This window comes from Dermacentor variabilis, chromosome 1 (assembly GCF_050947875.1).
Source record: "Dermacentor variabilis isolate Ectoservices chromosome 1, ASM5094787v1, whole genome shotgun sequence".
NCBI lineage: Eukaryota > Metazoa > Arthropoda > Arachnida > Ixodida > Ixodidae > Dermacentor > Dermacentor variabilis.
The window spans coordinates 205,819,254-205,834,865 of NC_134568.1; the positions used below are offsets into that span (position 1 = coordinate 205,819,254).

The window sequence follows — 15,612 nt, forward strand, 5'->3', positions numbered from 1 at the left end:
GCACGACAGTAACACCGATTGTGTTGAAGCTAGTATTGACGATTTTCGCGACTAAGTCCACCTGTTCTGACAATGATAAAGTAGAGTAACTGAAGCGCTTAAAGAAAGCAATCGGTTATAAATCGGTTGGACCCATCTACTGGAGAATGCTATACTGCAAACAGGAATAGAACGCACAAGTTCACGCAGGCGCCTCTATAAAGCGCCCTCCACGCCATCGCCCCCTAAGGGCGCCATTCTGTTGGCTGCTGCACGATTGGAAAACATTTAAGTACCGCCTGACTGCTATCGACCGGGCCGCCTCGCATGGGATGCATCAGTTCAGCGCGCGCACACGAGCGCGAGTACCGATGAGCATCGATCTAAGACAGCGCGCACTCACTGAAGGCTTTCTTCTGGCAGATGTATCGGCCGGAATGGTCGCACGGCTTCCAGGCCCAGTGCAGGTCGCTCCCGTTCTGCTGGGGCCGCCACTGCAACGCCAGGCACAGAGGCGTCCCCTTGGTCCCAGAGCTGGTCGTTTCCCCTGGAGGGCATCAGAAAATGGAGTCACGTGCGTCCTCTCGAAGGCACATCAATGGCGCTTTGGTCTCGCAGAAAGATCGCCGAAAGCGGTGCAATGACGACATTTGCCTTGTGCTTGAAGACGGGCGGCGAGTTATCAGAGGAGCTAGGCCGCACTGTCGAGGGAAAGCAGCCAATAAAACTTATACACGTGTCTCTTCTCCATACAGGTGGCAATCTGGGTTAGCCTCGACTTTCTGTTGCCATTCTCGTACGTATTTATATGTGTCAGCATGTGTTAGCTAAATAGCATTCATACAACGCAGTGAGAAATACTCGGGACGACAAAACGAACAATTTTGCAGTTTTTTTGTAGCGCAAGAAGCACAAGGACGTATAAGAGAAAATAGACACACACGCAGGCGCTGTTTTCTCTTCTATATCCTTGTGCTTGTTGTTCTACAAGAAAAACTGCAAAATGTTACAACAAGCCCAAATATCTACATTGATGGACAAATAATGAAACCTATCACCTACAAGCGGTCTTTACTTTGACTACATTTTGAAGGAAAGCTCGCACTGCACTCTCAACGTAGGGCAAACAAAAGTTGAGATTTCGTTGATTGAGCTCAAACGCAAATAAAAGGGGGTGTATGGATAACCTCCCAGAGCAAATTACATACGTTTCCGCGTATCGGTGAAATGAGCACAAGACAATGCACTTAAATGAATGTACTCGCGTCCTAAAGGGCCCGATGTGGTGTGAACAGAGATACAAAACAAATATCTCCGAAGAGAGAGCATCTTTCACGGGTCACGTATCTTACCGGGCGGCTCTTCGGTGGTGTCGGCGGCGTTCTCGGCACTCGCCTCGTCCACCCAGGAGCCAGCGTCTGCCCGTTGGCCCACTTTTCGGCCGCCCAGCCAGTACCAGGCGCCGGAGCCGGAGCCCTCGGTGGCAGCCACGAGTGCCCTCAGGTGCGCCTCCTAAACCGACGAGAGTAAAATTGCGTGGACCGCCAACAGCGTCGTCAGTGGCTGCTTAAAGCCGAGGCAAAACATGCTGCTGTGACTTAAAAGGCTATAAATGTGCAAGGACAGTAGTGGAGCTCAGAACGACAGAAAGCTGAGCTAGTTGGTAAGGATTCATTATGCAAAATAGAAGTGAGGCGTGCAAACAGGACACGAGAGTAGAGAAGTGGACAACATGAACGCCGACTATCAACTGAAGGGAGCACTGAGGCGAAAAAAGAAAGAAGGCACAAAACTCATCTGCGCATGCTCAGGAATGGTAACACCACGTGTCAATCGGGTACACGTGCCGGTCTACGTGAGAGATAAGTAAAGTAATCGAAGGCTGACTCACGCACGCACTTCCACCATTGTAGATATGCCATGCCTCTACCATAAGACGTGTATCTTCATTCTTATGCCTGTACAAGATCACGCATTCATCTAACTCTGGCGTGCAGTTACAATCTCGGCAATGTAGCGAAAGATTAGAAGGCGATCCACCGGTTAACGACCTTTTATGTTCCATTGCTAGTAGCTAGCATATGGCTCCCTACAAAGGAAGCCATATACAGTAACTCTAGTAGCACCAAGGTTGAGCTCTCACCGTGGTTATGCAACAAACTCCTGCAGAACTCTGAGGTTCGAATCAGGCTCTATTTCTGGCGGTAAGCTTGGGCACCCTGCTTGAGGTCTCATGTTTATGGGGAACCCTAACCCACCTAGCCTAAACAAAACACATATCTCCAAAGGACGCCTAAAACCTGAGCGAAAATTGCCAGAATCGAGTGACTATTTGACTTCGTAGCTCAATTATTGGGAACAACTTTCACAAGCAGTTGACTCCGGGATACTTTTAGAACATCCCACCTGATTTTGAGAAGAACTGCCAGGCAATTCTGGAAAACATTAAGAATACAGTAGTGCAACCGGAATAACTCCTTAAATCCCTGGGCAACGCTAAGAGGCTGGCTTAAATCTGAAGAAACACACTCCTTGAATGTAGAAGCAGATGTGCCCTGTCCGTAGTACCGTAGCACTATATTAACAAGCAGGGCATGCAACGATACGCCATCTTAGCGAACTCTCCAAAAGATGAACCTTACTAAGTTCGACTGTGATCCTGGCGCATTTTTCCTTCCTCTTTTTGTGCATTTGGCTTCATGAACCAAGTATTTTCGCATAAAGCGCGTGCAGTGCTATGCGAATGCCGGTAGAGCGAAGGAAGAGCGCGCCGCACTGCAGCTGCGCCAACGTCGCAGACACCGTCTCGATCAACGCTGCACGCGCGCGGTTTGGCGCGGGGCAAGCAATGAGCACGACAGAGAGCTGACGGCGTTTCTCAGCACCCAATGCAAGTTGTTTGTAGTGGTCGGGAAAGCCGGCTCGGAAATGCACTATTGTTGCTTCAATCTCAGGCTGGGCAATATATCTTTTTTTTATGTCTGTGCCGCGCCAGAACTAAAGCGTGACGAACTCTGCCGACCCACTCTTTCACTTATAACTGGTATTCGCCGTAAAACTAAGCCTGGGATGGTGGTGAGGTGGTAAGGATGCAACTTTACGGCCGTCTCCACACTTCGCAAACGCCTCTCGCACAGTCAAACAAGACGTAAATGTGTACGCAGATGCCTTGGCCTTGTTGGTTGTGTCACCTGGGGCCGTAAAACGTAAAACTATTCCAATATGTTTTTTTTCCAATCTCCTGACGTCAAATTTCTGTCACCGCCGACGCAAGCATCGGGCGGTCACCTGCAGGCTTCTATGAACAAACCAATCAAATGCTCCCCTCGTTCATAGGAGGTCACTTTTGTTTGCTTGAAAAACGAATAACATTGCCTGCACTGAGTGGTTTGTTTTATCTAATTGGCTCACAAGAGGCGAGGAGCATGCTCAAGTAGAGAGGGATTCGATGGGGCCGAGCCACTGCACTGAATATCGATAACCAGATGAAGAGGGTAGTGCTGGCGTACGCGATTGGTCCGCTTTCTCTTACTTACCTTACGGTGGCTCGCCGACAATCGCGGCGGCATGCAACGGAAGCTTAAGAATGACGCTAAAACGGATCCTCAGCAAATAAGAGTTGGCAGAACGAGGTCGTAAACATGTCGAAAGTTCTCGAAAACGCTACACGGCCACGCAAAAAGTTTTATTACACGCAAATAAACTCACGCTTTCCGGAAGGGGCAAGTAGCCAGTGTCGGAGTGATCGGTGGCAGCCATCTTTTATTCCTTTCGGAACGGGGCAGCCTGCGGCTATTCAGAAGAAAACTCAGTTTTGTTCGGCATATTAATGCATCTTTAACGCGTACGCGTCACTTTGACGCGGTAAGTTCTTGCGGTTTTGTGACGTCGCATGAGAGGCGGGTGAAGTGGGTGCAGCCCGAAGACTTTTGACCAGTAGCCGAGGGCTTATGGCAAAAAGGCGTCGAATCAGAAAGAAATTTTTGTTTTGTTCGGTCAAATTATGCATAATCAGTGTGTACACGTCATATCAGATGGGGAGCTATCGCGGTTTTCGTGACGTTGCGTGACAGACAGGTAAAGTGGGGGTGGTCCAAAAAAGTTTTTGACCAATCGCGGTGGGCTGATCGCAGAATTGGAATAGAAAAGTTTGGAATAGTTTTCCGTTATAGCGCCCCTGAAGTGTTCGGGGAAGCCCGTTCGCGGAATTTCGCCTAAAGCTCAACGAGATACACGGTGTCATCCGAGCTCTCTTGACTCCTGCTTGGCTGGACGAGGCAAGACAGGGGTTTACCTGCGCCGCCGTACGGACGGCGGCCAGAGTGGCCTGCGACTCGCTGCAGACGCGCTGCGCTGTGGCCCAGGACACTTCAGGGAAACTGGCCGTCAGGTAGCAGTGGTCAGCGAAGCGCTGGAACTGGCGCGCATCGCACAGCTGCGTCGGTACCGCCTCTGTGGGAAAAAAAAGGGCGCCTCCAATTACTCGTGACCCGAAACAAACATTTGAAGGGATCCGACCTGCATGTGGGCAACTTCTGCTTGAATGGTGACGCATCATTTCACTGTCAGTTGCTCATATGATGTAGTTCATCCCCATAGATAAAAATAAGTCTCTCCCAAGCCTCGCGATTTATTTATACCATCGCTGTCACGAAAGCGGGCCTCTTTGTAAATAAGAATGTGAAATTTGGCTAACTGGTTCTGAGCAAAGAGGATGAGCGGATAACTTTTCTGAATTCTGGCGCGGTGAGCCTGCAGATTGTCCCTGCAGGAGGACAGCTATTGTTTGTAGTTGCCAGAAAAACCTCTTCGGAATTACATAGGCTTCTCTTTTTGTCACTGTTTGCAAATACCTGCGCATTCCCGTGCGAACAAGCAGAACAAATTAGCAAACTGATTTGTAACACTGCAGTACGGGCGCTGTGACAATAAGCAATTCTCAACGCCATTATAAACGCTACACCTTTCGATTACTTGACGTGAGTTCAAATCAACCTTTTTTCTATGAGCACCAAAGTTTACATCCTGTGCGAGAAACGCGCAAATACAAGGACCGTACCTGGCCTGAGAACAGCTTCTGCTTTGAAGCCTTTGAAGGCGTGCGAGAAGTCGGAGACGAAATGAACTCGAAGGCGTCGGCCATGGCTGTACTGACGCAGCAGTTTCACCCTTCCGCTCCAGTCGCCGCAAAGGCGGCCGCTACTGCGTTCCTCATCGGGTTCATCAATTTCAACGTAGTCGTATTCGCACCTGCGCAAGGTTTAGAGAGATGATGTAGACAGCCCATGCACCTATCCTTTTTCGTATATATAATAACATAAATAAACTTTTCTGCTTTTCATATACGCCAACTGGCCCAGGCTTCACCTTCAAACAGAGGCACTCTGCGACGCAAGAACGAACGGAGTAGGGTGTCAATGCTGTTGGTTTAGTAGAGCGTTTTCCGACTTTAAAGTAAGGAAACAACAGCAGCAAATACCTTGCCGGCACGAACAGCTGAAGAAGATTCTAACGGTTTCAACCTTGGCTTTCGGTTTAGTATCATGAATTGACGTTGCCCTGCAGCTTTTCTAAATTCTATTTAAGTTATATTCTGGAGTTTTACGTACCAAAACCACGACATGATTGTGAGGCACACCGTATTGGGGGACTCCGGATTACTTTCGACCACATAGATTTCTTAAACGTGCACCGAATGCACAGCACACGGGCGTTTTTGCACTTCGCCCACATCGAAATGCGGCCGCCGCGGCCGGGATCTGATCCTGCCACCTCGTGTTGAGCAGCGCAACGCCAAAGCCACTAAGCAACCACGGCACATCAGTTTTTCGAACAAAGTACATCGGCGCGAAAGTGTCAAAAGACCCGTCGAGCAAAAAAGTCGGCGGCGTCTGTAGCAGCAGCGAAACGGCTCCTAATTTCCCATTGGCTGCGACGCCACGTCACGAGCGCGACGCTTGCTGGCATTTGCTGGCTCGGGCCTCGACGGAGCGGCCGAAAGGGAACACCTGCGGCCGCGGTACCGCGTGAGGGGAGAAGGCATCGCCGCGACTCCACGCCACCCTCGCTCTCGCTTCGGAAGCCTGCTTTATGAGCGCGTTCCTTGCCGGCGCAAGCTCCCTCCTGCGTTGTAACTGCGCCTCGGTGAGGCCAAATCAAAACGCGCCAAGCTTCTCAACGCGCTCGCTTGCCCACAAGGAATTCCAACGCGAAGGACCGCTCATTCAATTGAACATTAACGCTTTCGCATTCACAACTCATCAGAAGTGCTTTGGTGTCCTCGGATTTTTTCATTTCATTTCATTTATTGATACTGTCAGCCCTTACGGGCTATTACAGGAGTGCGTAGCGTACATAAACAAAAGAAGTGCATTAGCAAGAAAAAAAGAACGTCGTCTCTGATACATACATCGAAAGCGAGGAAAGCGAGGACACAGTAATAGATGAAGGGGCAAACCGAAGAAAACAGGAAAACAACAAACCACACTCAACATAACACTTTTATGACAGAGGTTGCACAAGGATACACAAGGCGATTTAGTGTTTTAAATATTTACTGGAATAATTTGATGTGACACCCGAGTCCGGCATAGTGTTCCAGTATATACAGGGACACTATATCCGTGCGATACGACTTTTGTGACTGCGCTTGCGATTTTCAGTCCAGAGGGCAGCTGAAGATATATAGATGCGCACATGTTTGCATACAAGTACTGGAGGGATAGCCACTGATAGCGCAATGGCCGGCGACGCGGCTTTCGGCGCACCAGCAGGGGCGCCAAGTAATATAGTAATATAAGTTATTTATAGAAAGGTAGACGAGGTCAGCCCGGGCATTCACGCTTTAACCTGCTGCTCTGCACTGGAGATGGGGTAACAGGAAGCGCTAGCCGGATTGAAGGTGGTGATGACAAGAACATTGCTGCCATGATGCTAGTCGTCAACACAGCAGCACATCCGTATCATTGGTGAAAGCGCATGCAAGAAAAGGGGGAACCGAAAGACCAGAGGAAACGATAAAACTTGCGACGAAAGTCATTGGCTGTGTTCAGCTTTGTAGAGTTACAAACAAAGTAGGGCTATAGTCCCTGACTGCTGCACCACGGCAGCCGCCATTGAGAAAATTTTGCGGCGGTGTCGTCCAATTTCTTTCGCTGTCACTGTCTCATTTATTCTGCCTCACGTCGCGCTGAGAGTCGCATATTTGCTGTTGCATGACAGTGATCAGCGGGTATAAAGCGAGACCTAATCATCCCTTCAAGACAGTCAAATTCGGCAGAGGTGATCAGGCGTGTTCTGTCAGAAAGAATGTTGAGAAAATGGGTGCACCCTGGATGGTCCTCGAGCAGGAATTCGTTGAAGCGCAGTTCCACGCGGAACCCTGCTGGAGCCTGGATTTCGACGGAGCAGCGCTGGCTGTTGGGGTAGGCACCGGGAAAGTTGGGGCTCGACACCACGCCACGGCTGTGATCGGGGCTGAGCACCAGCGTATGGTTGCACTCCACAGTGCGCCCAACCTCCAGAGTGGCTGAGAGGAAAACCGCAAAAGCGACAGAGTGAGAACGCTACGTGGTGAAACCATTAGGACAAACGGAGCTGGTATGCGGTGCGGGTGCACGGACGCCACTTAAGAACTTTAACGCCTAGTCGCCAGAGTTGCCTTCTATTCCATTCCCACACTAATGCGAAGAGTGGAAGTTCCCGTTAATTCCGTTCCTTTTAACTCTTCAGAATGATGAGAGTCGGACCGTACCCACTACTGAAGTGGCAGAGCTGATTCATTTTACTCCTCCTAATCCAGCAAATGAAACGTTTTCTCTACAATTGTTTACTATTTGCGCTTGCGCGCATCGTAACAACAACAAAAATACGTTATCTGTTTGAATTTTCCACACATTACAAATAACATTTATTTTTTCGCGCACATACTATTTTTCTTCCCACTCGAAACGCGAAACTCGTTGTTATGTTTTGCAGAACGATCTTTTTCGGTTCAGATTTGCTGGCATGTTTTAAGCTGCATCATTTTTATTCAAGCACTCCTCTGTGACCACCTGCTAACGCACCTTCTGGATACTAGACAGCCTACGGAAAGACATGGCGCGTATTTCAAATCACCATGGATTAACGCATGCAGGGTGCAAGAGTTTACGACATCGTTTTTGGTCTCCGTCCTTGTGTCATAAACCATGCATGCGCTTGGTAAATTGATTCATTTTTGGCAACTGAAAGTTTTGTTTAAGTGCGCTTAAATCTTGCAATGCGGAAAGTTTTCCGGGTCTTCAGAAGTGAAGAATGCGTAGAATACTGTTTTCCTTGTAATTACTGCAGCAGAGGCAGTCACCTGAAGGTAGATACTGAAAGAGCCGGTATTCAGTAAAAAATTAAACATGTAAGAAATTGGACAAGTATAGTGGAGAGCAATTGGCAAATATATCAATTTTGTAGTATCCTGTAAGATGATCGTTTAGCGCTCCAGGACTATGTGCCAATTCCATTATAATTCCATTCCGTAATCTCGGGCTCTCATTCTATTTCCATTCCATCTGCCCGAATGGTGCGATCAGTCCATTCTAATTCCATATTGCGGGTGTTTGAAAACGTGAAATGATTCAAAAATTATTCCAACTCCAGAGTTGCCCCTCCGCATCTCTGCTGGCCATGAGAGTTCCTTTCTTCAGCTGATAGCGTCATTGTTACACATATTTTTAATGTGAACCACTGTTATGAGCTAGGCAATGGGCGAATCATGCTCATTCATATGTTACGCTTTGGTTCACGCACGAAGCGACCTAAAGTAAAAGAAAAGAAAACGGCAGACTTCGTGCGACCTTGTAGAATCGCGACACAAACTCCAACGAAGCAGATTTCGAGACAGATAGGCCTTGGTGCTCCGCGCGCGAGCATATTTCTTTACTTTTTTTTTTAGGAGGGAGGGGAAGAAGCGTTTGTGGCTGCTGTGGAAGATTTTCGCAACACCCTCGCGCACCTTCATCACCACCTCGCTCTATCGCACCGGCGCCGTTGGTGTTGAGCGGCACGACCGCTCGCAATTACCGCTCTGATATTACGAACGCGACAGCGTAAAGAGACCCGTGTCGCGAGAAATCCGGTGTTGGCTTTGGCGGCGTTATCCCTTAGAGAAAATATTCCTAAACCACTCATCCCGAACCACGCAGGCCCTCCGCGTGGTGCATAGGCGTTACTGAACTAATTGAATTTCTCAAAGTAATATGCGTCAGAAAATTCGTAAAGTACGACTTACACACAACCTACAGACATGATAGGGTCGGACTATAATTTGAATATACAAGAAAACATTCTATTAACTTAAACACAAACCACTTTTCCAGCTGCCGTTTGAAGTCTGTCTTAGTAGGAGCGCTGCGCCCCACTCGATTCCTTGCAACACCACCCCGATGGCGCTCGCCTCTGTGCATCCGCGGCAGCGGCGGCGCCCGCCATTGGAGGGGACAGAAAGAAAAAGAGCCAGAAAACTCGCCTTCGTGCAGAGCGTTCGCCGCCAGCGTTTCCAGGAAAAGATTATGGTTACATAAGCTGCAGTTGCCGGGAAGCGTGAGAAGTAGTCAGACATTTTTGAATGCTATTGCGTTCCACCCTTAAAGGCGAAGTTTAATCGTTCTCAAGTTTTACACATACTAGATAATATGAGCACTAAAATAGACGAGGGCGAAGAATGGTGGGTACACATAACGAGCACTGCCTACATTTCTTCGTCATCGCCCTCTTTTAGCGCTGTTATTGTCAGATATGAGCGTTCGCCAACTAGACCTGATTTGCCTGACGACACTTTAAACTATTGATTATAAGCGTAGAGGGTCTCCCACATGTGTGCGCGTAGTTTCAAGAGATCAGTTTGTTGGCAGCAATAAATCTGACATTTAATAAACTACTTTAAGTAACGTTTTCAAAACTCCAGCCTAGCTTGCAAATCTTATACGATATTACCCAATGCACCTACAACTTTGCAATTCCTCCACTATATTTCTCGTAAGCGAAACATTATTTCTGCGAAGTTTGCTCTAGTTACGCATGGCAGTTTGCGATATGGCAGACGTTTTCAGTACGACGGCAAGCATCGATATGAAGCATCATTAGCACAAAATTGATAATTTTTCTACAGCGCTCTCAAAGGACACCCGAACCTTCAAAATTTCCCCGTACGCTGCTCCTAAAAGGCACCTAATTGCTACCATGGTTCATCGAAATACGCTCAATTGTTCTGAAACGAAGCTCTGTAGACCATTACATTCATACAGCTCGAAAGCGCAATTACCAGAAGGTTCGTAATTTATCGCCACTCGTCTAATTCCCACATGCTTTTAACTTCGTCCACTGATCATTGTGGCTTGCGCAGCATCCTCTCAAAATCTCGCTGCGCTTGCTTTAATTGCTCTCTTCATAGATTTTTGTGGACGCTGGAGTGAACATTTCAATCTTCTCTAGATGAGACAGCACATAAGGAAGGTGACATGCAGTAATAAAGAAACATAGAGAAATTTGGGGCTACAGTAAATATTAGATGGTGCGAGGAAATTGGAAAGGAGTAGTGGTGCTAGCGCTAACGTTTGCAAATGCCCATTCTGAGCTTGAAATCAAAGACCTTGTCGTGATTGGAAGTTAACCAAAGGTCGGTGGGCCGATAGGCATTGGAATCCCAATGGAAAACCACAAATGAGGCAGGGCAGGGCGACATGGGTTGGGGTCTCGTTTGAAGTCAGAGAAGCGCAGAGCAATATTAACTTTGAAGAAAGACTCGGGAACATATGCATGAAAAGAAATCAGCGGCTAAAGTGCACAATATTTGTACCTCAGAAGCGTGGACAACGAATAGAGGAAGAAGTCAGTAAACTTGGCAACCAAATAAAGGTAATCGAAAGTGTAAGCAGACAACCCGAAGACATCGAAAAGAAAGTGACGGACAGTGAATTGGGATGCAATGGACGGGCACAAAAAAAAAAGAAATGACGGGGACTTACAAATGCAACAAGAAAGAAATCAGGAGGGAAATCAGTGCAATAAAATAAAGGGCAGTGCTTTGCTAGAAAGGGGAAGGTGGAGCTGGCTGCCTGAAGCAAAAACATACCGGAGTAAACATTCGCAAAAGGGTGAGGCATCTGCTTGCTGCAGCAAAAGTCTGGAAACGACTCAGCACATTGTAACGGAATGCCAGGATATTCACGCAGCAAGACCCGTAATCTACCTCTCGAAGCGCTAGGTTTCATAGCGGATGGAAGCATATGCGGAAGCACTTTGCAGTTGGCGTTATTATGCTACATTGCCGAAAGATATTCCGTCAACTAGAGGTGTAATGCCATCTTACGACTGCCCCATAGGAATGGGACAGTGAAAACTAAGCGGAAGTTAACCGGTGTAAACAGATGCTACAAGCTCATTCGCACATCCTGTCTGCAGCGATGATGATCTGCTTATCTCTCTTCTCACCAATGTCTTTGTCCAAAAATGGAATTCAATTAGAATCTACAAATTTGGGGTGCCCCTTTATTTAAAAAGAAGTAAGGCACTCGTGGAGAAAAAAAATCGCATAAATTGTAAATTGTACATGGTTTAGTGATACGTATTTCATTCTGAACGAAGAGCCTGTCTAAAGAAAATAAAGCATGTCGAAAATTACAATTTTCAATATGTTGCCTCAAGAGAGAGATACAAAAAGTCGCAGTTTCGCCCGAGAGGCGAAGGATCGATTGCGATAGCAAATTAGCGGACAGCTATACGAAGTTAGGATAGTAGTTTCATCGGTCGTATAATGTTATAAACATACGCATACTAACTAAACAAGCATGATGTCACGCACGCAGAAGCAAACACGAACGCATCTCACTTTATGACAGAGGAAACTGGCTGTCAAAATGCTGGAGTGAGGACGCGCGGCAGCAGCAGTGAGAGAATTAACCTTCGTGCTGCGTCTTGCATCCCCCCCCCCCCCCCCCCCCAACGCGAACTAAGCCGCGAAAACTCAGCGCGGAATTGCTCACCAGGGGTGCGATCGGAGATGGTTGTTCGGCGCGTTCGTTCGGTTACCGGCGCGCGCGATTGGCCTACTCCGCGCCGACGTCGCCAGCCGCGGGGCGCCGCCCCGTTTTTGGTCACGTTAAAATGACGACACGCTCCTGTCAATCATCCGCCCACCGAGCATTTCGTCCGAACGCGAACGGGAGTTGAGAAGTTTGGAGCGATCATACGGCTTCGCATGGCGCGTCTGGTGGATTGGATTGGATCCAACAGGCGGCCTTTTCGGCTGCGGAATGGCACGTTTGAATCCAATTCATAGTTTAATTCTAGAAAATGGCGCTTCCGTTGGAAACTTAGGTTGTTGCGCTGGCTTTTCTAGAGGAAGGAGGAGAGCGGGTGGCGGTGCGAAACGCGTTTGAAGAGATGGCAGAAAGTGAATTCCGGCGTCGTTTTTGTTTCACGAAACAAATAATTCGTTGGTTGTACAGAGAAATCGACAAGATCATCGGTGCCAGCGAGCCACTGGGATGTTGTCGCTGCCTCTTGAAAAGTGCGCCACTCTTCCCGTCGTTTTTTTTTCTTTTTCCTTCTCGCTGTGCGCGACACCACCTAGGGACGACGCAAAGAACCTAATAGTTATAAATTGCAGTAGTCACACGTACTACTATTTGAAAACGTGTTTGGGCTTGAGAAGAAAAAATACATTTTTTTAGATAAAGATTTCATTCACTTGGAAGACGAGAAACATTTGGCTTTGTAGTATACTGTTTGCAAGCAGACGACAAACGACGGAGATAAACTTCCGGGGAGGTCACGTACCGCCTCCTGATTGGCTGCTCTCTCCGCCCCGCTGTCACAAATTTTGCATACTGCAACTTTGTGACGTTGCAGCAACTGAACAGAACGCGTATCGGACAAAATATCTCCGATCGCGCCCCAGCTGCCGATAAGAGCGGACGTGCTTCTATCGGTCCATGAATCGAATCGGCTGATAGCACCGGCTCGCAAGCCGTCACAGTGAACCAGCTGTTGCCGCCTCATCTATGTTACGACCATGGCACCGCCCCTGGCTGAACGTTACCAGGACTAGCTGCCTGGCTCCGCAGGCAAAGGAGTGGTCTGCCAGAAGCTTTGGACGAGGCCGCGGAGTCGCCCCTCGGCTCTCGTCTTCTGGACATCATCGACGACCTGGTCTGACCACCGTTGACGCCGCTCGCTTCAGAGTTATGCGCGGAATGCTCGCCAAGAGACCCCCGGCGGCTCGCTGGTTGCGTCTGGCGGCGGCAATGCGCCCTCATTTTTCACACTTAACAGTACCGGCGCCCGCAGCGGAGCCAATGACGAAACCACCACCACTTGCCTCCGGACCGAATGGCCGTGCGAAGCGCACGACTGATTCACAAATGGATAAAGGTGCGTCGTCTGCTTCAGCAACACCGGCCAGCAAGCGGGAATGCCCCTCCTCGGCGGCTTCCGCACCGTCCGGCTCCGAATCGAAGTACAAAGTAGTGGTGAAACCATGCGAATGCTTCGACGTATCAAAAGTACCAAATCGCCTCCTTCACTCAGCCAGCGACGCTTGCCTCAAAACCACTGCGTTTCAAGGCTTCTCAATTCACCATCCCAGCAACAGCATATCCGTGTGGGTGCGTTCGCTAGTGGATGTAGACCGCCTCACTTACCTGCAAGCTCTGCCACCCACAGCTGGTTTTACCGTACAAGTGCAAGCGTACTTGACTTCTGGTTAGATTTGCGTTGGAGCACTCAGTGGGCCGTTTTTGCAGGCCCAGGCCCGGCCCGAACCTTTGAAAGTGCTATGCGGCGGCGCGCCCGTGCCCGACTCCGTAGTTTCAAACCTGATCCGTACCCGCCCGGCCCAGTACGCCCCGTTAGCCCTTGAGCGTAAGCGAAGCGTGGTCCAATACTCGGTAATTATGAAGATACCATCAGCGGCACATGACATTTTCTATAGTTTTGACTGCGTCAGGAGTTCGTCTGGCGTTGTTGATGATGAATGAACAGGTAAAATCGAAAGAGATGTTATATATTCAACCTATTATACTCGTTCGTTTACGTGCGATATGAAAGCCTGTCCTACATTTGCGAAATAGTTGCGCGGCAATATATGTTGAAGAAATAGGGCCCTACTATCGTGCACAATCGCCAACAACATTTTCTGATTATTGTATATAAAGAAAAAGAAACATTGCAACGTAGAATGCCAGAACTCAGGCGAATAAACTTGGCTTGAAATTTATCGCTCTATAAAATATAAATTGATGACACGCAAGGTAACGCTCATACAGAACCATATTTACCGCGCAACGAGCAATTTTTGTTCCTTTGTTGCGCTTTATTTCAATGCCGGTTGATTCCAATGGTTGAATTTTCAGGTATCAACTTTAGTACTGTGTTTCGTAATATAAGTGAAGGCGGACTGTGTCGATTTTGTTTCAACATGCAGGGTATTCAGCGCAATGTAAGTACGACATAGACTGAGTCTAGCATGTTGAGGTGCGGTAGCTCTATTTTCACTCCTGGCAAACTGGTGTAAGGCTAGAAATAATACAAAGCAATGACCACGAAAGCTGTCGCTTTGATAAATTAAATTTTTCTACCTCGTGTTAGACTTCGCAGATGTTATTCACTAGCATTGCAATTTTCGGAACGCACTGTCGAACGCACAGACACTTGCTGTGTATATATGCAGGGAAGAGCTTGCTGGAGTGAAGGACAAGGATGCTGGTTTGATGTGCGCCGTCCTCCAGCATGCCCGATGTTGGAGGTCACGTGATCAAAAGATAGCTAGTGCGGGAGCGAGGTGGGGAGGGGGGGGCAAAGTGAGCGTGGTAGGGGGAGGGAGGAAGAGGCAAGCGCGTTTCTCCGCCTCCGCAGTAGCATAGGCTGTGCATCGCTGTCCACGCGGCTGAGCCCATTCTGTAGATCGTGTGGGGAACTAGCAACACTGAATCACATAATATGAGACTGCGACGAGGACAAGCCTCCTCCCAACCTGATGGCCTCTCCCTCACTTGAAGCGTGGGAGGGGATGCTGCGCAGGTCTAGCCTGGACACCCGTCTCCAGGCCATAGAACGAGCTGAAGAGGTCGCCATCAAACATCGATTGACGGCTATCTGGCCCACCTGAAGAAACAACGCCTAATCACCCCACCTAACGCTGACGAAATAAAGTTTTTCCTACCTATAGTAAGCAGTTTTCAAAAGTTACCAATAGCACACCCGGCCTGTTACGGGCCTGACCGAGGCCAGGCCCGACCCGAGCCCGAAGCTCCTTGGTCCGAGCCTGGCCCGGGTCCGCAATAGAGATAGCTTACCGACCCGAGCCCGGGTCCGTGCTGTGCTCTAACTTGCGTCGGTATGTGGTTTCTGGCGTTGACCCGGGGGAGTCACGGGAGAGCCTTATTGACGCTTTGGAGTATTCCACCCACATGATCGTGACTGCTCGTTATACATAGTTCTCGGACGCACGTGCCTGGTCACTCTCCAAGGTCCTCGGACTCCACCGAGCCGTATTACGTACTGTGGATGCACCTTACAATTCCATGTGTATAAGCCCGGGGTGATACACTGCTATCGGTGTTGCCATCGCGGTCATACGCTAGCCTCGTGTTCACATCC

The 15,612-nt window shown here is 48.7% G+C and overlaps 1 protein-coding gene across 1 annotated transcript in view; it reads right to left on the reverse strand.

Annotated features, from left to right (window-relative positions):
• LOC142559151 (uncharacterized) overlaps nucleotides 1-15,612 on the reverse strand; it is a 282,617-nt gene that overhangs the window by 68,605 nt on the left and 198,400 nt on the right. The window contains exons 8-12 of the mRNA XM_075670830.1: nucleotides 7,309-7,507; nucleotides 5,039-5,229; nucleotides 4,274-4,431; nucleotides 1,332-1,491; nucleotides 383-526 (exon numbers count right to left, since the gene is read on the reverse strand). Coding sequence (XP_075526945.1) covers nucleotides 383-526; nucleotides 1,332-1,491; nucleotides 4,274-4,431; nucleotides 5,039-5,229; nucleotides 7,309-7,507 — 852 coding nt within the window. The remainder of the gene's footprint in view (nucleotides 1-382; nucleotides 527-1,331; nucleotides 1,492-4,273; nucleotides 4,432-5,038; nucleotides 5,230-7,308; nucleotides 7,508-15,612) is intronic.